This window comes from Corythoichthys intestinalis, chromosome 1, assembly GCF_030265065.1.
Source record: "Corythoichthys intestinalis isolate RoL2023-P3 chromosome 1, ASM3026506v1, whole genome shotgun sequence".
In the NCBI taxonomy this organism is placed as follows: Eukaryota; Metazoa; Chordata; class Actinopteri; order Syngnathiformes; family Syngnathidae; genus Corythoichthys; species Corythoichthys intestinalis.
Window position 1 is genome coordinate 23,434,861 of NC_080395.1, and position 16,563 is coordinate 23,451,423.

At 40.0% G+C, this 16,563-nt stretch overlaps 1 protein-coding gene across 11 annotated transcripts in view; it reads left to right on the plus strand.

Annotated features, from left to right (window-relative positions):
• baz2ba (bromodomain adjacent to zinc finger domain, 2Ba) overlaps window positions 1–16,187 on the plus strand; it is a 163,318-nt gene extending 147,131 nt beyond the window's left edge. For 7 of the 11 annotated variants that reach the window (XM_057836825.1, XM_057836814.1, XM_057836833.1 and 4 more), the window contains 11 exons: window positions 1,343–1,487; window positions 2,187–2,935; window positions 3,982–4,237; window positions 5,874–6,029; window positions 7,435–7,595; window positions 7,669–7,994; window positions 11,496–11,631; window positions 11,712–11,858; window positions 11,940–12,241; window positions 13,388–13,531; window positions 15,124–16,187. In XM_057836825.1, the coding sequence (XP_057692808.1) occupies window positions 1,343–1,487; window positions 2,187–2,935; window positions 3,982–4,237; window positions 5,874–6,029; window positions 7,435–7,595; window positions 7,669–7,994; window positions 11,496–11,631; window positions 11,712–11,858; window positions 11,940–12,241; window positions 13,388–13,531; window positions 15,124–15,280 (2,679 nt within the window). In that variant the 3' untranslated portion in view covers window positions 15,281–16,187. The remainder of the gene's footprint in view (window positions 1–1,342; window positions 1,488–2,186; window positions 2,936–3,981; window positions 4,238–5,873; window positions 6,030–7,434; window positions 7,596–7,668; window positions 7,995–11,495; window positions 11,632–11,711; window positions 11,859–11,939; window positions 12,242–13,387; window positions 13,532–15,123) is intronic. The other 4 variants (XM_057836869.1, XM_057836885.1, XM_057836894.1 and 1 more) reach the window with 1 other exon arrangement.
• Window positions 16,188–16,563: the final 376 nt, after the last annotated feature.

The following is a 16,563-nucleotide window of genomic DNA, read 5'->3' on the forward strand; positions in this document are numbered from 1 at the left end:
AAGAAATGGGGGAAGCCAGAGTTTCCACAAATACCCTATGAATAACAAGGTGAAAACATAGCCAACAGTATTGATTGCATGGGTCATCGGTGATTTTCATGCGTTCATATGTTGTTGTTTTTTATTGCCATGCTAGGACAGGCTCATTCCTTGCTTGGCTACGCAGTGAAATTAATAAATAAATAACTGCACGGAATTCGTTGAATTTTACTCCACCGACTAATTAAACCCCCGCTAACTCAAAGATAAAGCCTAATGTCAAAAATTCTGAACTTTCTCTTTAAGTAACAGCTCACTATATTGAATGTAGCACACAGGAAGCTCATTAGGGAACATGACTACTCTCAGTAATGGTGCCTTGACAAACTGCCCCGTCAACCTTTGTGCGCAGAACAGACCAGTAGGAAAAGTCTCAAGCCTCTCGGAATGCATTGTGGCTCTAGGAATGGAAATATCCTTCAAAGTTCATGTTCGTTGTTAATTATTTCTTCAATTACTGTTCTAGTTGTTTCAAAACCTTCACGTTATGCTATTTAGCTTGTTGTTATGTGATAATTTCAGTTTTGTTATGACACCGTGACTTTGCATGACATCGAAGTTTATGACTAGGCATTATTTGTCATTGTTTCATTGTTTTTGGAAGTGAATGTAAGCCTGTTCAGCTACTTACAATGATCATGAGCATCACAATATAGAACCAGCTTGTCATTTCAGTCGGGTCATCCCTTTAATTATTTCACTTATAAGTCGTTCAGAGTAAAGTTGCACTCCTGACAAAAAAAAAACAACCAAAAACTGTGACCTATAGCACGAAAACTATGGTATATTTGGGTGGTTCTAGGGCTGCAATCGATTAATCGGACGATTAATTAAACGATTACTCTGATGAACATCACTTTCAATTACCTTCACAATTGACCTACAAGTTGTTTTCGGCATTCTCTAAGTAGCAATGACAAAATGGATGACTGCATCCTTCAAATGTATCGATTATGAAATCCTTTGGCAACTAATTTATTAATCGATTAGTTGTTGCAGCCTTATTAAGAAGCTGGTGTAGACCCAAAAGATGTCCGACAATTGGCAAAAATGCGAATAGTTTTTCCCCAAAGTAAAAGCAGGTTTTTGTTCATGGAAGAAATCTGATAATATTTACAACTGAGAAATTATAAGTTATAATTTCAAGAATTAAGTTGAAGAAGGTTCTAAACGATTAATCGGTTATCAAAATAGTTGATTAATTTGCTAATCGATTAGTTGTCGATTATTCGATTAATGGTTGCACCTCTAGTTGGTTCACCTTGAACTTGACACTCAGTTTTTCCTTACTGTCCAATTGCAGCAACACCACCAAACTAGAAGAAAGCTATTTGAAATATCCCATTCACTGCGCTCGATGATGTATGGCCAAGATCGTTATCGCCGTCGATACTGGGTTCTGCCCCACTGTGGAGGTGTCTTCATTGAAGCCATGGAGAGTGGAGAAGGTACTAACACAACAACCATTAGGAAACTGTGGTAGTTTGATAGCATTGTGTCAAGTTATACTACTGGAATTCTGATTGGTTGTGGTCAATTTTGACCTGTTTTTTGCTTCTACAATATTGTGTTCATCTTTTATTGGTGCTTGAATAAAAGTTGACTAAAAGACATAGTTGATCTTTTTTTATTTTTTCAATTGGGCTACCTTTTCATGCAGCACAACTGAGAAGGTGGTCGATACAGTAGACCGCTATTCTATTCAAAAGTTCACACTTAAGACCATTGACCTTTTACAGGGCTAGTGACTATGTTTGATTATTAAAGACATAAATATTCACAATTATTTACAATATTAAGAAAAACTAAATTAAAATCAGTAAGAACACAAATACAGCCCTAAGTATAGCAGTTTTTTTTTTCCTCAGTGCGTGCCATTCGTGGTGATAGACGTCAAATTCATTTAAACCGGGAAAGCTGGCTATGAATGCTCATCTTTCAGACGGTGCTAAATGTCCAAGCCATTTTGACTGGGAGGTCAGATCGGATTTTCGATCTCTGCCAGCCCCCCAGCTAAATTGGACTGGACGTCTAACACCGTCAATGGCAGTAAAATATATGCCAGTTTAATTAGATTTGATTGTCTACCACTGTAAATGACAGTGAATGAGTTGTAAATTGGAAATGATAATTTTATTTGCATGCAGGTCCAGAGGAACTGGAGGAGGAGCGACAGCGGCGGCAAAGAGCAGCTGAGGAAGTCAAGGTCAAAGAGGAACCTCAGGAGATTGAACTGGAGAAGGACAAGCCCGCCTCACTTTCTGTCCTCCCACATGGCTTGGAACAACAGAAGGAAGAAGAGAACGAGCATGAGGAAAGGAAGGACTCGCCGACTCACTTTTACCAACATTGTTCCAACCTTCCCAGAGAATCGTTGAAAATTGAGAACCAGGAGAGTCCTCACGCCGAACAGAATGGCAACCGCACGTGTTCTCCCGTTGCCACAAGTAACGCCACGTCCTATTCGCCCCATCGCAATACCACCGAGCAGGCGGTGGCCAAAACTGCTGTGATTATCGGTCACAACGCTTCAAATATCCCCGGCCCGGTCTGCCCGCCACCCTCGCGTGAAAGCCCGGGGGACACTCCTCCTTCTTCTTCTCCAACTCCTTCGCAACAATTGTCCCTCCAGCCCAACGACCAGCTGCTTCGGGTTCTGACCGAGAGGAGCGGGCACTGGTTCAGCCTGCTCCCTCGCAACCCTTGCGACCTCTCATCGCTAACTACAACCCCACCGGGGGCGCTGGATGCAACACCCCAGGCGTCTTCCACACCTAGCAAACCCAGATCTCCTCCGGCGTCACCTGCCCTTCCTCTCACACCTTCGGCGGCGTCTGCCTCGGTCAGTCCACACCACCCGGCGAGCCTTCTCAATTACCCTCTCTCGGCACTGCAGGTGAGCCAAATAATGGTTAATAGCAATCTTAACTCATTCATTGCCATTGACGGCGATAGACATCCAATCCATTTTGACTGGCTAAATTTACATTTAACGAAAAAATATTATAAGCGTTGGAGGAATACAAAAGTATATAAAAAATATTAATAAAAAAACATACGGTACTAAATATAGAAAAATGAATATAAAAATTGAGCTAAAAATTTGAGTCATGGGTCATAAGATTTTTAAAAAATAAATCAAAGCAAATATTTAAAAAGTATATGATAAAAAGCTGATATTTAAAAATGAAAAAAAAAATCCTCAATTTATTTTTTGTACATTAAAAATATCAATATTATATGGTTTCTATGATTTTTTTTTTTAATTTAGGAATTTCCATTTTTAATTTTTCAATTTAATTCTATTTTTTATTATTGCTATTATGTACTTGTTTTCCTCAAATAAAAAGGAGAATTTATTAACTTTTTTTTTTTTTTAATTAATTTTAATGTATTTAAATCATCAAAAATATTTTGATGGTTTACATAGTATTTCCCCATTTTAATTTTTTAATTTTTCATATTTTCATGTTTTTGTCACAATTTTTGTGTACTTATATATTCCCCAATATTTTTAAAGTACTATATTTGTTGACTGAATTCAGGCATCAAGGGGTGAAACAGTTTGAAAATTAGGAATTTTTTGTTTCTTTAGTTTGAGTCTTGTAAGTTGTAATATGTCATAGTTACTATGTGGTTTATGTAAAATTTATTCATTTTAAAAGCAACTATAGTTGTAACTGGAAACTCAGTATTTACTGTATTTTTGGATAATGTACCATTCATGAAATGCATCTTAAGTCAGTTTTTGGGGACATTTGATCAAAACTGAGACAAGCAATGGATTGATCTTGAAATGCAGAAATAAGAATAACAAACAAAAGTTTGAATAAACTTAAATAATAATAAATAATGGCAGAACTTGACATATCAAGTCAACCAATTTCAATTGAATTCTCAAGAGACGCAACTTCAAGTCATCCTTGTTTATTGTGTCTACAGGCAAAGTCGGGCGTTTCGTTACTCGGAGTGTCTTTGGGGAGCTGGTCGAGTGGCATGATAAGTCCCAGCTTGCCTTTGTGCAGCAGCCCCAGCCCTATGCTGGCTCACTCGGTGGAGGGCAACACTGCGGCAAGCGTGTCTAGTAAAAGTGAGTCGCCTGTGCCACGCATTGAGAAGAATTCATTCGTGCCCTCTCCTCCTGCCATGGAAATCCCCAAGTCTCTGGATCACCACACACCCCGGCCTATCCCAGAAGGTAAGAATTTGCCTGTATCGGAAAATCTGTAGCTAAACTCGAGATTGTTTTGTAATGGGAGAAATAGGACTGCCGTATTTTCGCGACCACAGGGTGCACCGTATTGAAAGACGCAGGCTCATTTTTATAATTTAGTATTTAGCACGTACGCACCGCATTACTGGGTGCATAAAAAGCATACGCTAGTATGCCGCTAGCCTTTTAAAAAAAAATTATTTATGGCGGTAGCAGCAAAACTAGTTCAATTGTACTATTAACGAATTTAACAAAGTGTTTATATCAATCTTAACCAATCCATCAAAGTCCTCATCATCTGTATCCCAATTGAACAGCTGGGCTATGTCCCCATCAAACACGGAAGATTCCCTCTCTTCATTTTTGGGGGCAGTCTCCTTGCCGTGCGTCTCCTCCTCTTCCTCAGAAATGATGCCGGCTTTGGCGAAAGCATGAACAACAGTGCAAGCAGACACCTTAGCCCAGTGGTGTCAAACCGATTCCACAAAGGACCACAGTGGGGGACCTGGTCTTTGTTCAAACAGATCCAGCACAGACAGTTCAACCAATGAGGTTTCTGCTAAAATAAGCAGCACCTGACTGAAATCAACTGATTATGCTTGTAAAACACCAGATTGGTGAAAAGGTATTCATCTGGTTTGGTTGGAATGAAATCCAGCACCCACTGCGGCCGTTTGAGGACCGGTTTGACACCTGTGCCTTAGCCCAAGCATCCACAATCCATTTGCTAATTGTGGCGTAACTCGCCAGGCGCTGCCTCCCAGTCTTCGTAAAGCTGTGTTCGCCATTCGTCATCCATTGCTCCTACACCGCTTCCAACTTGAGTTTGAATGCCCCGTTTATACGGATGTCCAGAGGTTGGGGTTCCTTCGTCAAGCCTCCCGGAATGATGGGAAGTTCCGAGTTCGTCAGATGCATTTGGTTTTTCTTAGCGGGTGTGAAATGGGCGCGCATGGAGTTACAGATCAACAGGGAGGGTGACGCGTGGAAAAAAAAAACCATCCGGTCGCTTGACGTACACTTCCCTCAGCCACTCTCTCATCTTCTCGTCCGTCCAACCCTGTTGATTGGCCTTCATGATGACTCCGGTGGGGGACTTTTCTTAAGGCAGCGTCTTCCTCAGTTTCTTCTTGCTTCGCGTAGGTGATAGCCTTGAGTTTGAACTGAGCTTCGGAAGCGTCTCTTCGTAGTAGATGCCATTTTCGACGGTTCTAGCCAAACCAATGTTGTTTAGCCTAACACACACACTTGAACATTACAACTACTGGTGGCACGCCCCCTATCACACTCAACCTAGTCCCTTTAAGGTTCTCATGCAGCTCTCACTTATGTCCGCCTTTTCAAAAATTCCTCAGACATATTTTGGTACACAGTCCACACAATGCGCACTGTCGATTTTGGAGACATTTTTCTTTAGGTCGCCTTATGGTTGTGAAAATTTGGTAAATCGTTTTAAGGGATTCATTGAGCTCATTGGCCGCCATCGAGGGCGCTCAACATCCAATCCATTTTGACTGTGAGTCCTCCCAATCAAAATGGATTGAACGTCTAAGGCCATGAATGGCCCTGAAACACAAACGTCAATTTGTCTTGACTTGCTTATATATGTCGATATCTTCAGACATGTTGACCGGTTGGTGGCGTATATCCGACATCGAGGAGCTTCGAGCGCTAGTCGTCGCCCTTCACAGTCGAGGTATCAGGGAGAAAGGCCTCCAAAGGCAGGTGCAAAAATACATCGAGATCATCCCCCAAGTCTGCGTTAAACACAAGGATGGTAAGTGTGGCTGTTGGAATTGTTGTGAATACAGTTAACATTTACGCTTTCCTTATAGTTAGTCACCTGATAGGATAACTTCTGTTTAGTCAGCCTTTCCTTTGTCCTTGGCCATGTGGCCCCCATGTAGTCTCCGTATTCTGTTCTATGTTGCTTTCCTGACCCCTCCCATCCTATTGTTTGCCCCTGAATAAATACGGTTGCTATCACAGCAGCTGGGGGAGCAGCTACCAACCTCCACAAAAGCTAAATCGACTTCCTGCGTGTTTTTTTTAACCAAGGTAGCTGTACATAAACCTAGCCGCAAATCTAACAGTGGCAAAACCTTTAACTTGGGGTTTTGAAAAGCCTGATCTGCTGACCTTGATTTTTGCTTATCATTATTTGTTTTCCGTAAATAGCATGCACCTTTAACATTGCAATGTTTTCTTTTAAAACACTGAACTTCACCTGCGAAACAACTGTTTTGTGTTAACTGCTAATAGAAAAAACATTAAGAAACATGGAAACTTTTCTTTCCAAACTAACAAATTCTAATTTCCTATACCAAAATTTAAAATGCAGCAGTATTTGCGAAGCAAAACTCACATAGTGTAACAAAATTGATTATTGAATAACCTGTAATGCAGGAACGGTTTGAATGTAAAAATAAATGTGAGGTTTCACTAAACAGATAATAAATGATGAATTCATTCACAATGAAAAGACTGATTAATTAGGGCCATCTCAGGCAGTGGCGCCTCCAGAAGTTTTTCATAGGGCTGGCCGAATGGGGCCACTTAAAATCTTGGAGTGTCACACCAAAACTAAAAGCCATAATTTCAGGTTTTCATTATATTATTGCAGTAAAAAGGTCAGGGGGAAACTATCAGAAAGACTTAAGGACACGGGTACGTATTTACTTTGGTGTATTGTGTAATATTTGATGTTACTAATGATTTAATGTGCATAGTCCATAGTCCTGGCTGTACGTTTGGGATGAAATGCATAACTGATGCTGCAACAATCTAAAGATATACTGGCAAGCGGTGGCCACCCCATGGTGGCGCCACTGATCTCAGGTCCCCACAACAATTACTACACAGTGATTATATGGAACGCTTCTAAAAATTTTACTCCTTCCCACATTAACGTAGCAAAGAGCGGCAGACATTACATTCGTAAACAATATGTTTGGGTCGTGAAAGTGTGAAATTACCCAACAAGTGCACTTAAATGCCCATAATAATGACCACGAATGTCTACGACCAAATGCTATCGGGCTAATCTGGCTCATTGACTGTAGACATGATTGTTATCTTTACCTATAGACTGATCACCCAAAATTTATGAATTCGGCCCCGACGTCTTTATCGTTAGCACATTTTTATGTTGGATGTCACACTAATTATAATTCACAATGTAGTGGCCATGATCGAGCTTCGGGAGCTGGAGGAGAGCCAAGTCAGCGTGGAGTCTGTACGAGGCTGGTGTGTGGAAGAGCAGGCCATGGAGATGGACATCGCTGTGCTTCAGCAGGTGGAGGAGCTCGAGAGGAAGGTTTCTGCTGCCAGCTTGCAGGTCAAGGTATTGAATGGAGATCCTAATTAAATGTATGTTCGTGGGCATTTTTCAAATTACCATCTCAATTCCTCTGCAGGGCTGGACCCATCCGGATCCTCAATCGGAGAGGGAAGATCTGGTGTATTACGAGCACAAGCCCCCCACCAGATCGGGCCCTTCGTCCTCATCGTCTAACGGGGGCGACAAGGATCATCACGAGGAGCGGGGGGAGAAGGGTGGGGTGATGCGTCACCCAGACAACCCTCTGGACATAGCAGTGACCCGTCTGGCTAATCTGGAGCGCAACATCGAGAGAAGGTACCTGAGGAGCCCCTTAGGTACCACCATTCAGATCAGGCTGGATAATGTGGGTACGGTCACTGTCCCTGCCCCCGCACCATCCACTAGTGCTGACAGGGAAGGGTAGGTCATCTCTCCAACCGAAAGCTCCACCGCTCTCACGTTAAGACCCTCTCTGTCTGTGTGTGCTGTCAAGTATGAGTCGAGTCAGGGTCTTGGATGAGGGGCGTCGGTGACGTCTGTTGGGATTACCTCTCCCATATAGACTGAATTGCTGAATTGCTCCCTTGCGCACTATTGATTTCTGAAATCCTCTCACCCATACTAAAATCCACATGTAGTATGTATGAGAGCTTTTCAGTAGTGTATGTGAGAGATAATCCCGAATGATGTCCCCTACAGCCCTCTCAGTCTTGGATTTTTATGGTGGCTTGTCACTTTTTATTTCCCCTCCATTAATTTTCTGCATTTTTTTCCCCGAGGGGGTGTGGTTGTTTCCTATTTTCTACAGTCATCTGCATGGGGTAGTGCATCAGTAACTATGGCTTTGGTCTACTACTCTCCCGCATACACTTGTGCAGGTTTTACTCGTCAACACTTTACTGCATGACTATCCTTTTTACGTGAAAGTCAGTGTAACCGCTTCCCAGTGTTGCTCACTTGCAAAACACCAATGCCTGTCCAGCTGGAGCTCTGCTGTCTTGTTGGTCCCTCGATGAACTAATGCATACTATGTAAAGCAGGGGTGTCAAACTCATCTTTTTTACTGGCCGTATCGTAGTTATTGTTTAATTTGGAGGGCCATTATGTCTCCCGGGATTAACTCAGTCACTGCTATTGACAGCTGTAGATGTCAGATCCATTTTAACATGAAATGATAGTTTCAGTGCCATTGATGGCGATAGACTTTAAATTAGGGCTGTCAAAATTATCACGTTAATGGGTGGTAATTAATTTTTTAAAAGATTATTCATGTTAAAATATTTGACGCTTTTAACGCACATACCCCGCTAAAACAGATTAAAATGACAGCACAGGGTCATTTCAACTTGTTACTTGTGTTTTTGTCGCCCTCTGCTGGCGCTTGGGTGCGACTGATTTTATGGGTTTAAGCATGAGCATTGTGTAATTATTGACATCAACAATGGGGAGCTACTAGTTTGGTTTCTTATTGAAAATTTTACAAACTTTATTAAAACAAAAACATTAAGAGGGGTTATAATATAAAATTTCTATAACTTGTACAAACATTTATCTTTTAAGAACTAAAGTCTTTCTATCCATGGATCGCTTTAACAGAATGTTAATGCCATCTTGTTGATTTATTGTTATACTAAACAAAAACAGTACTTATGTACAGTATGTTGAATGTATATATCCGTCTTGTGTCTTATCTTTCCATTCCAACAATAATTTACAGAAAAATATGGCATATTTTATTGGTGGTTTGGATTGCGATTAATTACGATTAATTAATATTTAAGCTGCGATCAACTCGATTAAAAATTTTAATCGTTTGACAGCCCTACTTTAAATACATTTTGACTGGCAACGATTGTTCGAGCAAATGGATTGGACGTCTATCGCAGGCATTCTATTGCAGTCGAGGGAGACAATAAGTTAATTTATTAAAAGCGTCAAAGCTGTGAAAACAGTAGGAGGGTCGTTGATCTTTTTCCTTTAGTTTGTGTTAGTTTAGTAATGTGTCAATATCAAAAACTGCTCATTTTTAGAGCAACTCTGGCTCATCTATTGCTGTCAGTGGCAGCCAATGCATTAATCGATGTCTAATGGATTAACACTAGGGCTGTCAAACAATTAAAATTTTTAATCGAGTTAATCACAGCTTAGAAATTAATTAATCGTAATTAATCGCATTCAAACCATCTCTAAAATTTGCTATATTTTTCTGTAAATTATTGTTGGAATGGAAAGATAAGACACAAGACGGACAAAAACATTCAACATACTGTACATAAGTACTATATTTGTTTATTATAACAATAAATCCACAAGATGGCATTAACATTATTAACATTCTTTCTGTTAAAGGGATCCACCGATAGAAAGACTTGTAGTTCTTAAAAGATAAATTTGAGTACAAGTTATAGTAATTTTATATTAAAACCCCTCTTAATGTTTTCGTTTCAATAAAATTTGTAAAATTTTCAATCAAAACATAAACTAATAGCTCGTCGCGAGCGGTGACGTCACATCGGGCTCCCTGCCGTTCTTCCACAATGTCTTTAACTACGTATGGTAGTGATTGAAATACACCACAAGGTGTGAATGACGAGTTTCAAATTAGAGATCTGGCCAAGGCAAAGTTTGAATAAGTTTTATGTGTATTTTGCATAGCCATTTTGATTGGGAATGCCAGTTCTCTTTGCATTGAGCGCTTTTCTTTTTGTGAACATTATTTTCTGAGAGATAGGAATATTATTTTTGATGTGCTTTCACTAAATAATACTGTAGCGACTTAACTGTTCCGCCCACATGCATGATGGGAAGTTGGGCAACCATGACTGTCAGTGGTGGCTGCAAATGGTACACAGTATGTTCTACGTTGTATTTCATTAGGCGTGTTAAGAAAAGGAGTGTCTCCTGTCCCGCCCAAATGCATGATGGGAAGTTGGGCAACCATGACTGTCAGTGGTGTCTGCAAATGGTATACAGTATGTTCTGCATTTTGTTCAATTAGGCGTGTTAAGAAAAAGATCGTCTCCTGCTCCGCCCAAATGCATGGTGGGAAGTTGGGTAACCATGACTGTCAGTAGTGGCTGCCAAAGCTTAAGCCAATTAAAGGCGCGGTCCAATGAACGCCTGTGTCCACTCGCATTTTTCTGCCTTTTCGCTCTCAATGTGCTAAAACGGCGTAGTTGTAAACTCTTTGAGGCAACGCATGAACGGGTCATTCCGTGCAATTGTGTCAAATATTTTAACGTGATTAATTAAAAAATTACCGCCCGTTAACGCGATAAATTTGACAGCCCTAGATGAATTGATAGTCGCGAAATAATTTAGACATTGTTGACATGAAAAATTTTTTCCCCATCTTTTCTATGTACTTTTTAAAATAAAATATAAATTCATGATTAAATTTGTATTTAAAAATGTGTTATTCATATAAACAAGAAAAATCATATTCAGTTTTTTTCCCCCACTAAGAAATAAAAAGGGGAAAAAAAACTATTTTTGTAGAAATTTTATTCATTCATAAAGAAGTCTCACTTGACTATAAACCGCAGGTGTCCACATTGTATTATGGCTTAATCACACCAAATCACATGCAGCACATTCACCTGTAAAAGACCACAAATAAACTGCTGGATTTTAACCCCCAGGGTTGAAACCGGAGGGGAAAAGTAGCGTCTTAGTGTCCGGTGTTGGGTGGTATAGATACTGTGATTTCTGTATTCCTCAATCTTTCATTTAGGAGTACAGAAATTGTATTATAATTTTATGTTTGTGATAAACACGAGGTCGCCGCACTTGGTTTACTTTCGGGGCCCGCACAAAATAATGTGGCGAGCCAGGCCTGAGTTTGACACCTGTCATTTAAAGCATCCGTGCCCTTCTGTGTGTGGATTTTCATTGCTACTGTTGCTTCTAATCTGCTAACAGTGGTGAAGAGGAGGTGGCCCATGGAATGAAAGTGTGGCGGAAGGCCTTGACGGAAGTACGCAGTGCTGCGCAGCTGGCAATGTGTATTCAGCAGCTCCAGAAGTCCATCGCTTGGGAGCGCTCTATCATGAAAGTGGTAAGTACAGCAATGACAGATGACAGAGAGTTTAAAGTGATCCAGGAAGTGCGGTTTTAACGGCTGCACTTGTTCTTCAGTACTGTCAGATATGCAGAAAGGGGGACAATGAGGACCTCCTGCTATTATGTGACGGCTGTGACAAAGGTTGCCACACTTACTGTCACAAACCCAAAATCACCAGCATCCCAGAGGGAGACTGGTACTGCCCGGCTTGCATAACTAAGGTGGTTGCCATCATTTGCAAATATCTCAATTCAAATTTATCTAATCCTTAATTGTTTTTTTTTGCTATCTACTTTTTAAAGGCAAGTGGACCCACTCCCAAAAGCAAGAAACCTCCATGCAAACCAGTAGCATCCACTGTGGGCACTAGCAAGAAAGGCGGCGATGCCAAGAAGAACGGCAAGCATGCCGGGAACGGCGACATGTCTGAAGACGACCCGCCCAGTGCTGGCAGCACGCCCAAGAAAAGCTCAAAAGACAACGCCCGGAATAAGAAAAGCGAGGACTTCTCCAGTGCTACACCAGGATCCAATCAGGAGAGTCCTGCTTGTGTCAAAAAAGCCAAGACTGCTCGAGACAACAACAGGGATTTGGGTTTATGCAGGTATGGACTCTTTACTACAATCTTACTACTACTACTACTACTCCTTGTTCAAGTTTACGAACCTAGTCTTTTGATTTTTTTGTTTTTTGTTTTATGGTTATTGCTTCTTTTACTGAATGAAGTTTTTAACAAACTTCAGTTCTTGTCATCAATATAAATAACTTTTCTTGTATGTAAAACAGCCACATAACTTTGCCTTCATAAAGTCTGCGGAGCCCAATGCTAAGAAACAGACAGTAGGGGTGTCACGGTTCAGAAAACTGTACAGATTTGATCACGAATCAGATCATTTTTCGGACCAAAGATTAAAATAAATAAATACATAAACTACTAGATATTTCTTGGAACTCTATTTTGTCGAACTAAATTTTCAACACAAAATGTCCAAGACATTTAAATTACAGCAAGTGCAAGGTAACGCATGACTTCATGTTTCAAACATGGACTGTGAATAGCAAAACAACTTAAGTGCAATTGTTAACTACGGAGAACACAAGTGCAAAATATATCCACATCTAAAAAGAGTGCAAACAAAGAATACCAATAGAAAAAATATATATTTTTCAAAAAGAGTCTGAAGAGAGCGTTGACCTGTTTGCAGCTAATTTGTGACCTGCTGTAGAAAACATCTCTTTCACTAACCACTGAAGTACCAGGCACAGCGAGGGAACGTCTTGCCATCATCTGTGGCGGCCGCAACGCAAAGCATCAGGGATAACTCGTTCACAATTTTTTATTTTTTATTTTTATTTTCATATAGACACGGCACGATTTTCTCACTGAAGTGTTTGCATGACGGGATATGATAGCTTGGCTCAATCACATTTATCATATGTCTAAACCCTTTGTTTTGTAAAATTGACTATGGCCTCAAATATGCATCAATAAATATCCCAAGCGCTTGTGTAATTTCTTTAGCCCAGGCAGATTCTGCCTCAAAGGGCTGCTTAAATGCCGTGGCGTTTAGCGGTTGTGTAGCATTAGCAGCCTTTGCCTCGCCTCCAGCCGCTATGCGGCCGTCACACGAAAACCGCTAAAACCAATCCATGGATCACTCTCGTCGCGAACAGTAGCGAGTGATTCGATCCGTTCACGGAAAATACGTGTTTCACGACACCTCTAATAGGTCATCTTTTTAACCACCAGGGTTCTCCTTGCTGAGCTGGAGCGACATCAGGATGCCTGGCCTTTCCTCACGCCAGTCAACCTCAAATCAGTCCCTGGCTATAAAAAGGTCATCAAAAAACCCATGGATTTCTCCACCATACGTGAGAAGCTCGTGAGCAGCCAGTGAGTTTTCTTTCTTGTTTTACTGTAAATATAGCCATCATTCAACAGAAATGGAACATTTCTCAACAAATTATTCTAACATTAAATTCAATGCTATTACTGTTTTAGCCAACCAAATGTGAGCGTCCCCAATTATTGAGTTTATCACTAGTAGACGTCCATCCATTTGAAAAGGAAGGGTGGCAGTGAATGAACAACAGCCCTCCCACTTTAAACGGATTGGTCGTTTTATCACTGTCAATGGTAGCCAATGAGTTAACTGACTAGGAAGCTTGAATGATCAAAATTTTGGGGAAAACTATTTCTAAGATGTTAAGTTTTGCCAACTTGAAATGTTAAGGTTTCCATTACCTTCATAAGAGTTTGCTGGCAGCAGTATAGGTGACACGAGTATCTGTATTGGTTAGAGGTGTGCGAACTTTTCGATTCTTAGATTATTCGCGATTCCGCCATGGTTTTCAAACATCCAAATTCCGATCATTGAAATATGCCAAGTAAAGTGGAACTAAAACACAAGTCAGCGTGGTCTCCGGGACGCAATGAGGAACGGGCCGAGAGTAAACATCATGCTTGTCATTAATGCTACGGTAGATATCACATGTATAAAGAACTAGATGCAAAATGACAGACTCGGCGGCGTTAGCAGCACATGTATGGAAAACTAGATGCGAAATGGCAGACTTGCTGTAAACAGCCACCATCTTGAAGCAGTAGACTTCCCTGGAAGGCTGTCGTAGCGAACCTTCCGAGCGAACCTAATTAACTTTTTATCTAAAATACTCCTAAATCGGCAAAATCTTGACTTGAATCTGTCTTTAAATGACGAAACAGTTTTAAAACTTTCACATATCGAAAGTAGACTGAAGGGAAATTATGGAATAACGGGAGCAATTTTAAGAACTTAAATGGTTAATTCACAACATTAAATTAATTGGATGTAGTTTAAAGCTGCTTATACAGAATGGGGACTTGAGTATTTTATTTACTGTTTTGAACTGTTAACTTGATACTGAAATAGTCGTTTATTTAAGCCTGAGAGGATTTTTGTACAACTTTTGTCGTTAATGTACGAAACATTAAAAGCAGCTTATAGCTGGGGGGGGGGGTTCATCAATAATCGATTTATAATGGAATCGTAGCCATTCACAAAAACACTTTCTGTTGTGAATTTCAATCAACAGTAAACTAGGTCCAATCCATTTGAAGTGAGAGGGTGGCAGCAAATTTTATTCAGTTTGGAATTGTTTAACTTTTCAATCATTAAAAAAATATTTTTAATATTTCTTTTCTCAAAATGGATCCTTCAATCAATTAATTGAATTTATGCTTTTCAACTGCCGATCGCAGACTATTTGCATGCGACACTAATACTAGAACTGGATGAATAGAAGCCACAAAATAATGTCCTTCAATGTCCACATATTTGAGATCCCTGACCCTTGCGCTATATTAGTAATGTGAGTTGTGCATGAAAGGGCTGATAAAATGATTTAACAACATACCTTTATGCAGTAAGCTATTCAAACAGCATTTCAATTCTGCCTCTACTTTGTTTTGTAATTATCCCTAACATTCTATTTGCCTGATTTTAGGTATCAAAACTTGGAGACTTTCATCATCGACGTGAATTTGGTATTCGACAACTGCGAAAAGTTCAACGAGGACAATTCTGACATCGGTCGAGCCGGTCACAACATGAGGAAGTTCTTTGAGAAGCGTTGGACTGAGCTTCTGAAACAAACAAACTAAATTCAAAGTACAAAAACTACTACAACATTCTCCTCATCTTCATAAATCCATTCTACTTATCATATCGGGGCACCAGGTTTTAATTCGATTCTTTGGGGTAGAATGTGGCTTTGCCAGCCGGAGAGATAGATGCCACCTTGAAATCCTGAGTTGTTACACAAACTGCGCTGGATTTCTTACAACAGGGATCCAAAACCCCAAAGACTCCCAGAGATATGGGAGTACTGTAGTGCAATACCACTCCCTGTGTCAGAACACTGCACTGAATGAATCCTCACTGATGTGTCTGCGCTAGAATACTTTCCACTACCTGTAAATATTTTTTTTTGTTTGTTATTTAATCGTATTATAGTGAATGTATTTAATTTTGTAATAATTATTTATGAATCAAGGTCCACTTCATTTTCTATGAAAAGGAAGACTCGGCGTAACTGCTTTGAATCGAAAAAGGAATGTGTCTGTGTTCTATTTTTTTTTTTCTTTTCACCCAAATAGCAAACAAAGCCAAGAAAAAAAAACTGTTTACACTGTTGAGTGCTTTGGACATCCAAGGACTGTACTCATTTGTCTAAAACGGCGTTTATTTACAGGAACAGCAGAGGGACAGTTAGACAATGGTGATTCATGTGTATATACTGTTTATTAATGTCAATATTTTGTCTTGTTTGAAACGATGTGTACAAATGGTTTAAGAATATTAAGATATTGTTTATGCCTTAGAATGATTGTAGCATTCTATTTTAGTGAACGTGAAAACATGATAAATATTGTTTGTACAGTATATACATATCCTCTGCAAACACTGTGGTATCCTTAATCTTGGTAGTGCCTACCCTTCCAACAGGGGCATGTAGGGGATGTTATTATTGTTTTTTGATTTTATGACATGTTTTTTTTTTTTTTTTTTTTTTTTTTTTTAAAACTATGATTTCAATCCAACAAGGCCTCCAAAGTTGGACAATGACACAGACATCATTCCTCACCGTCGAAACAAGAAAAAAAGGAACAAGCATTGAGCGACGCTAGCGCGACGCATTTCCTCTCCATCTGCCAGAGGACCTAAAGGCCATTTGTAACCACTGTGTTGAACCTTGCTGTGTGTTGTGGCCTGATGGAGGCAGCTAGATTTTTTTGTACCAAGTCAAAAGTACTTGAAGTTACTTTTATTCCACATTATCTTAAATAAAGTATCATTCTTTTGTAGGAGCTTTATTTTTCACTAGTGTGTGGCACGGACCTATTAAAAGGATGTTTTTCAACGTAAATGTCTTGAACTGGTTTTC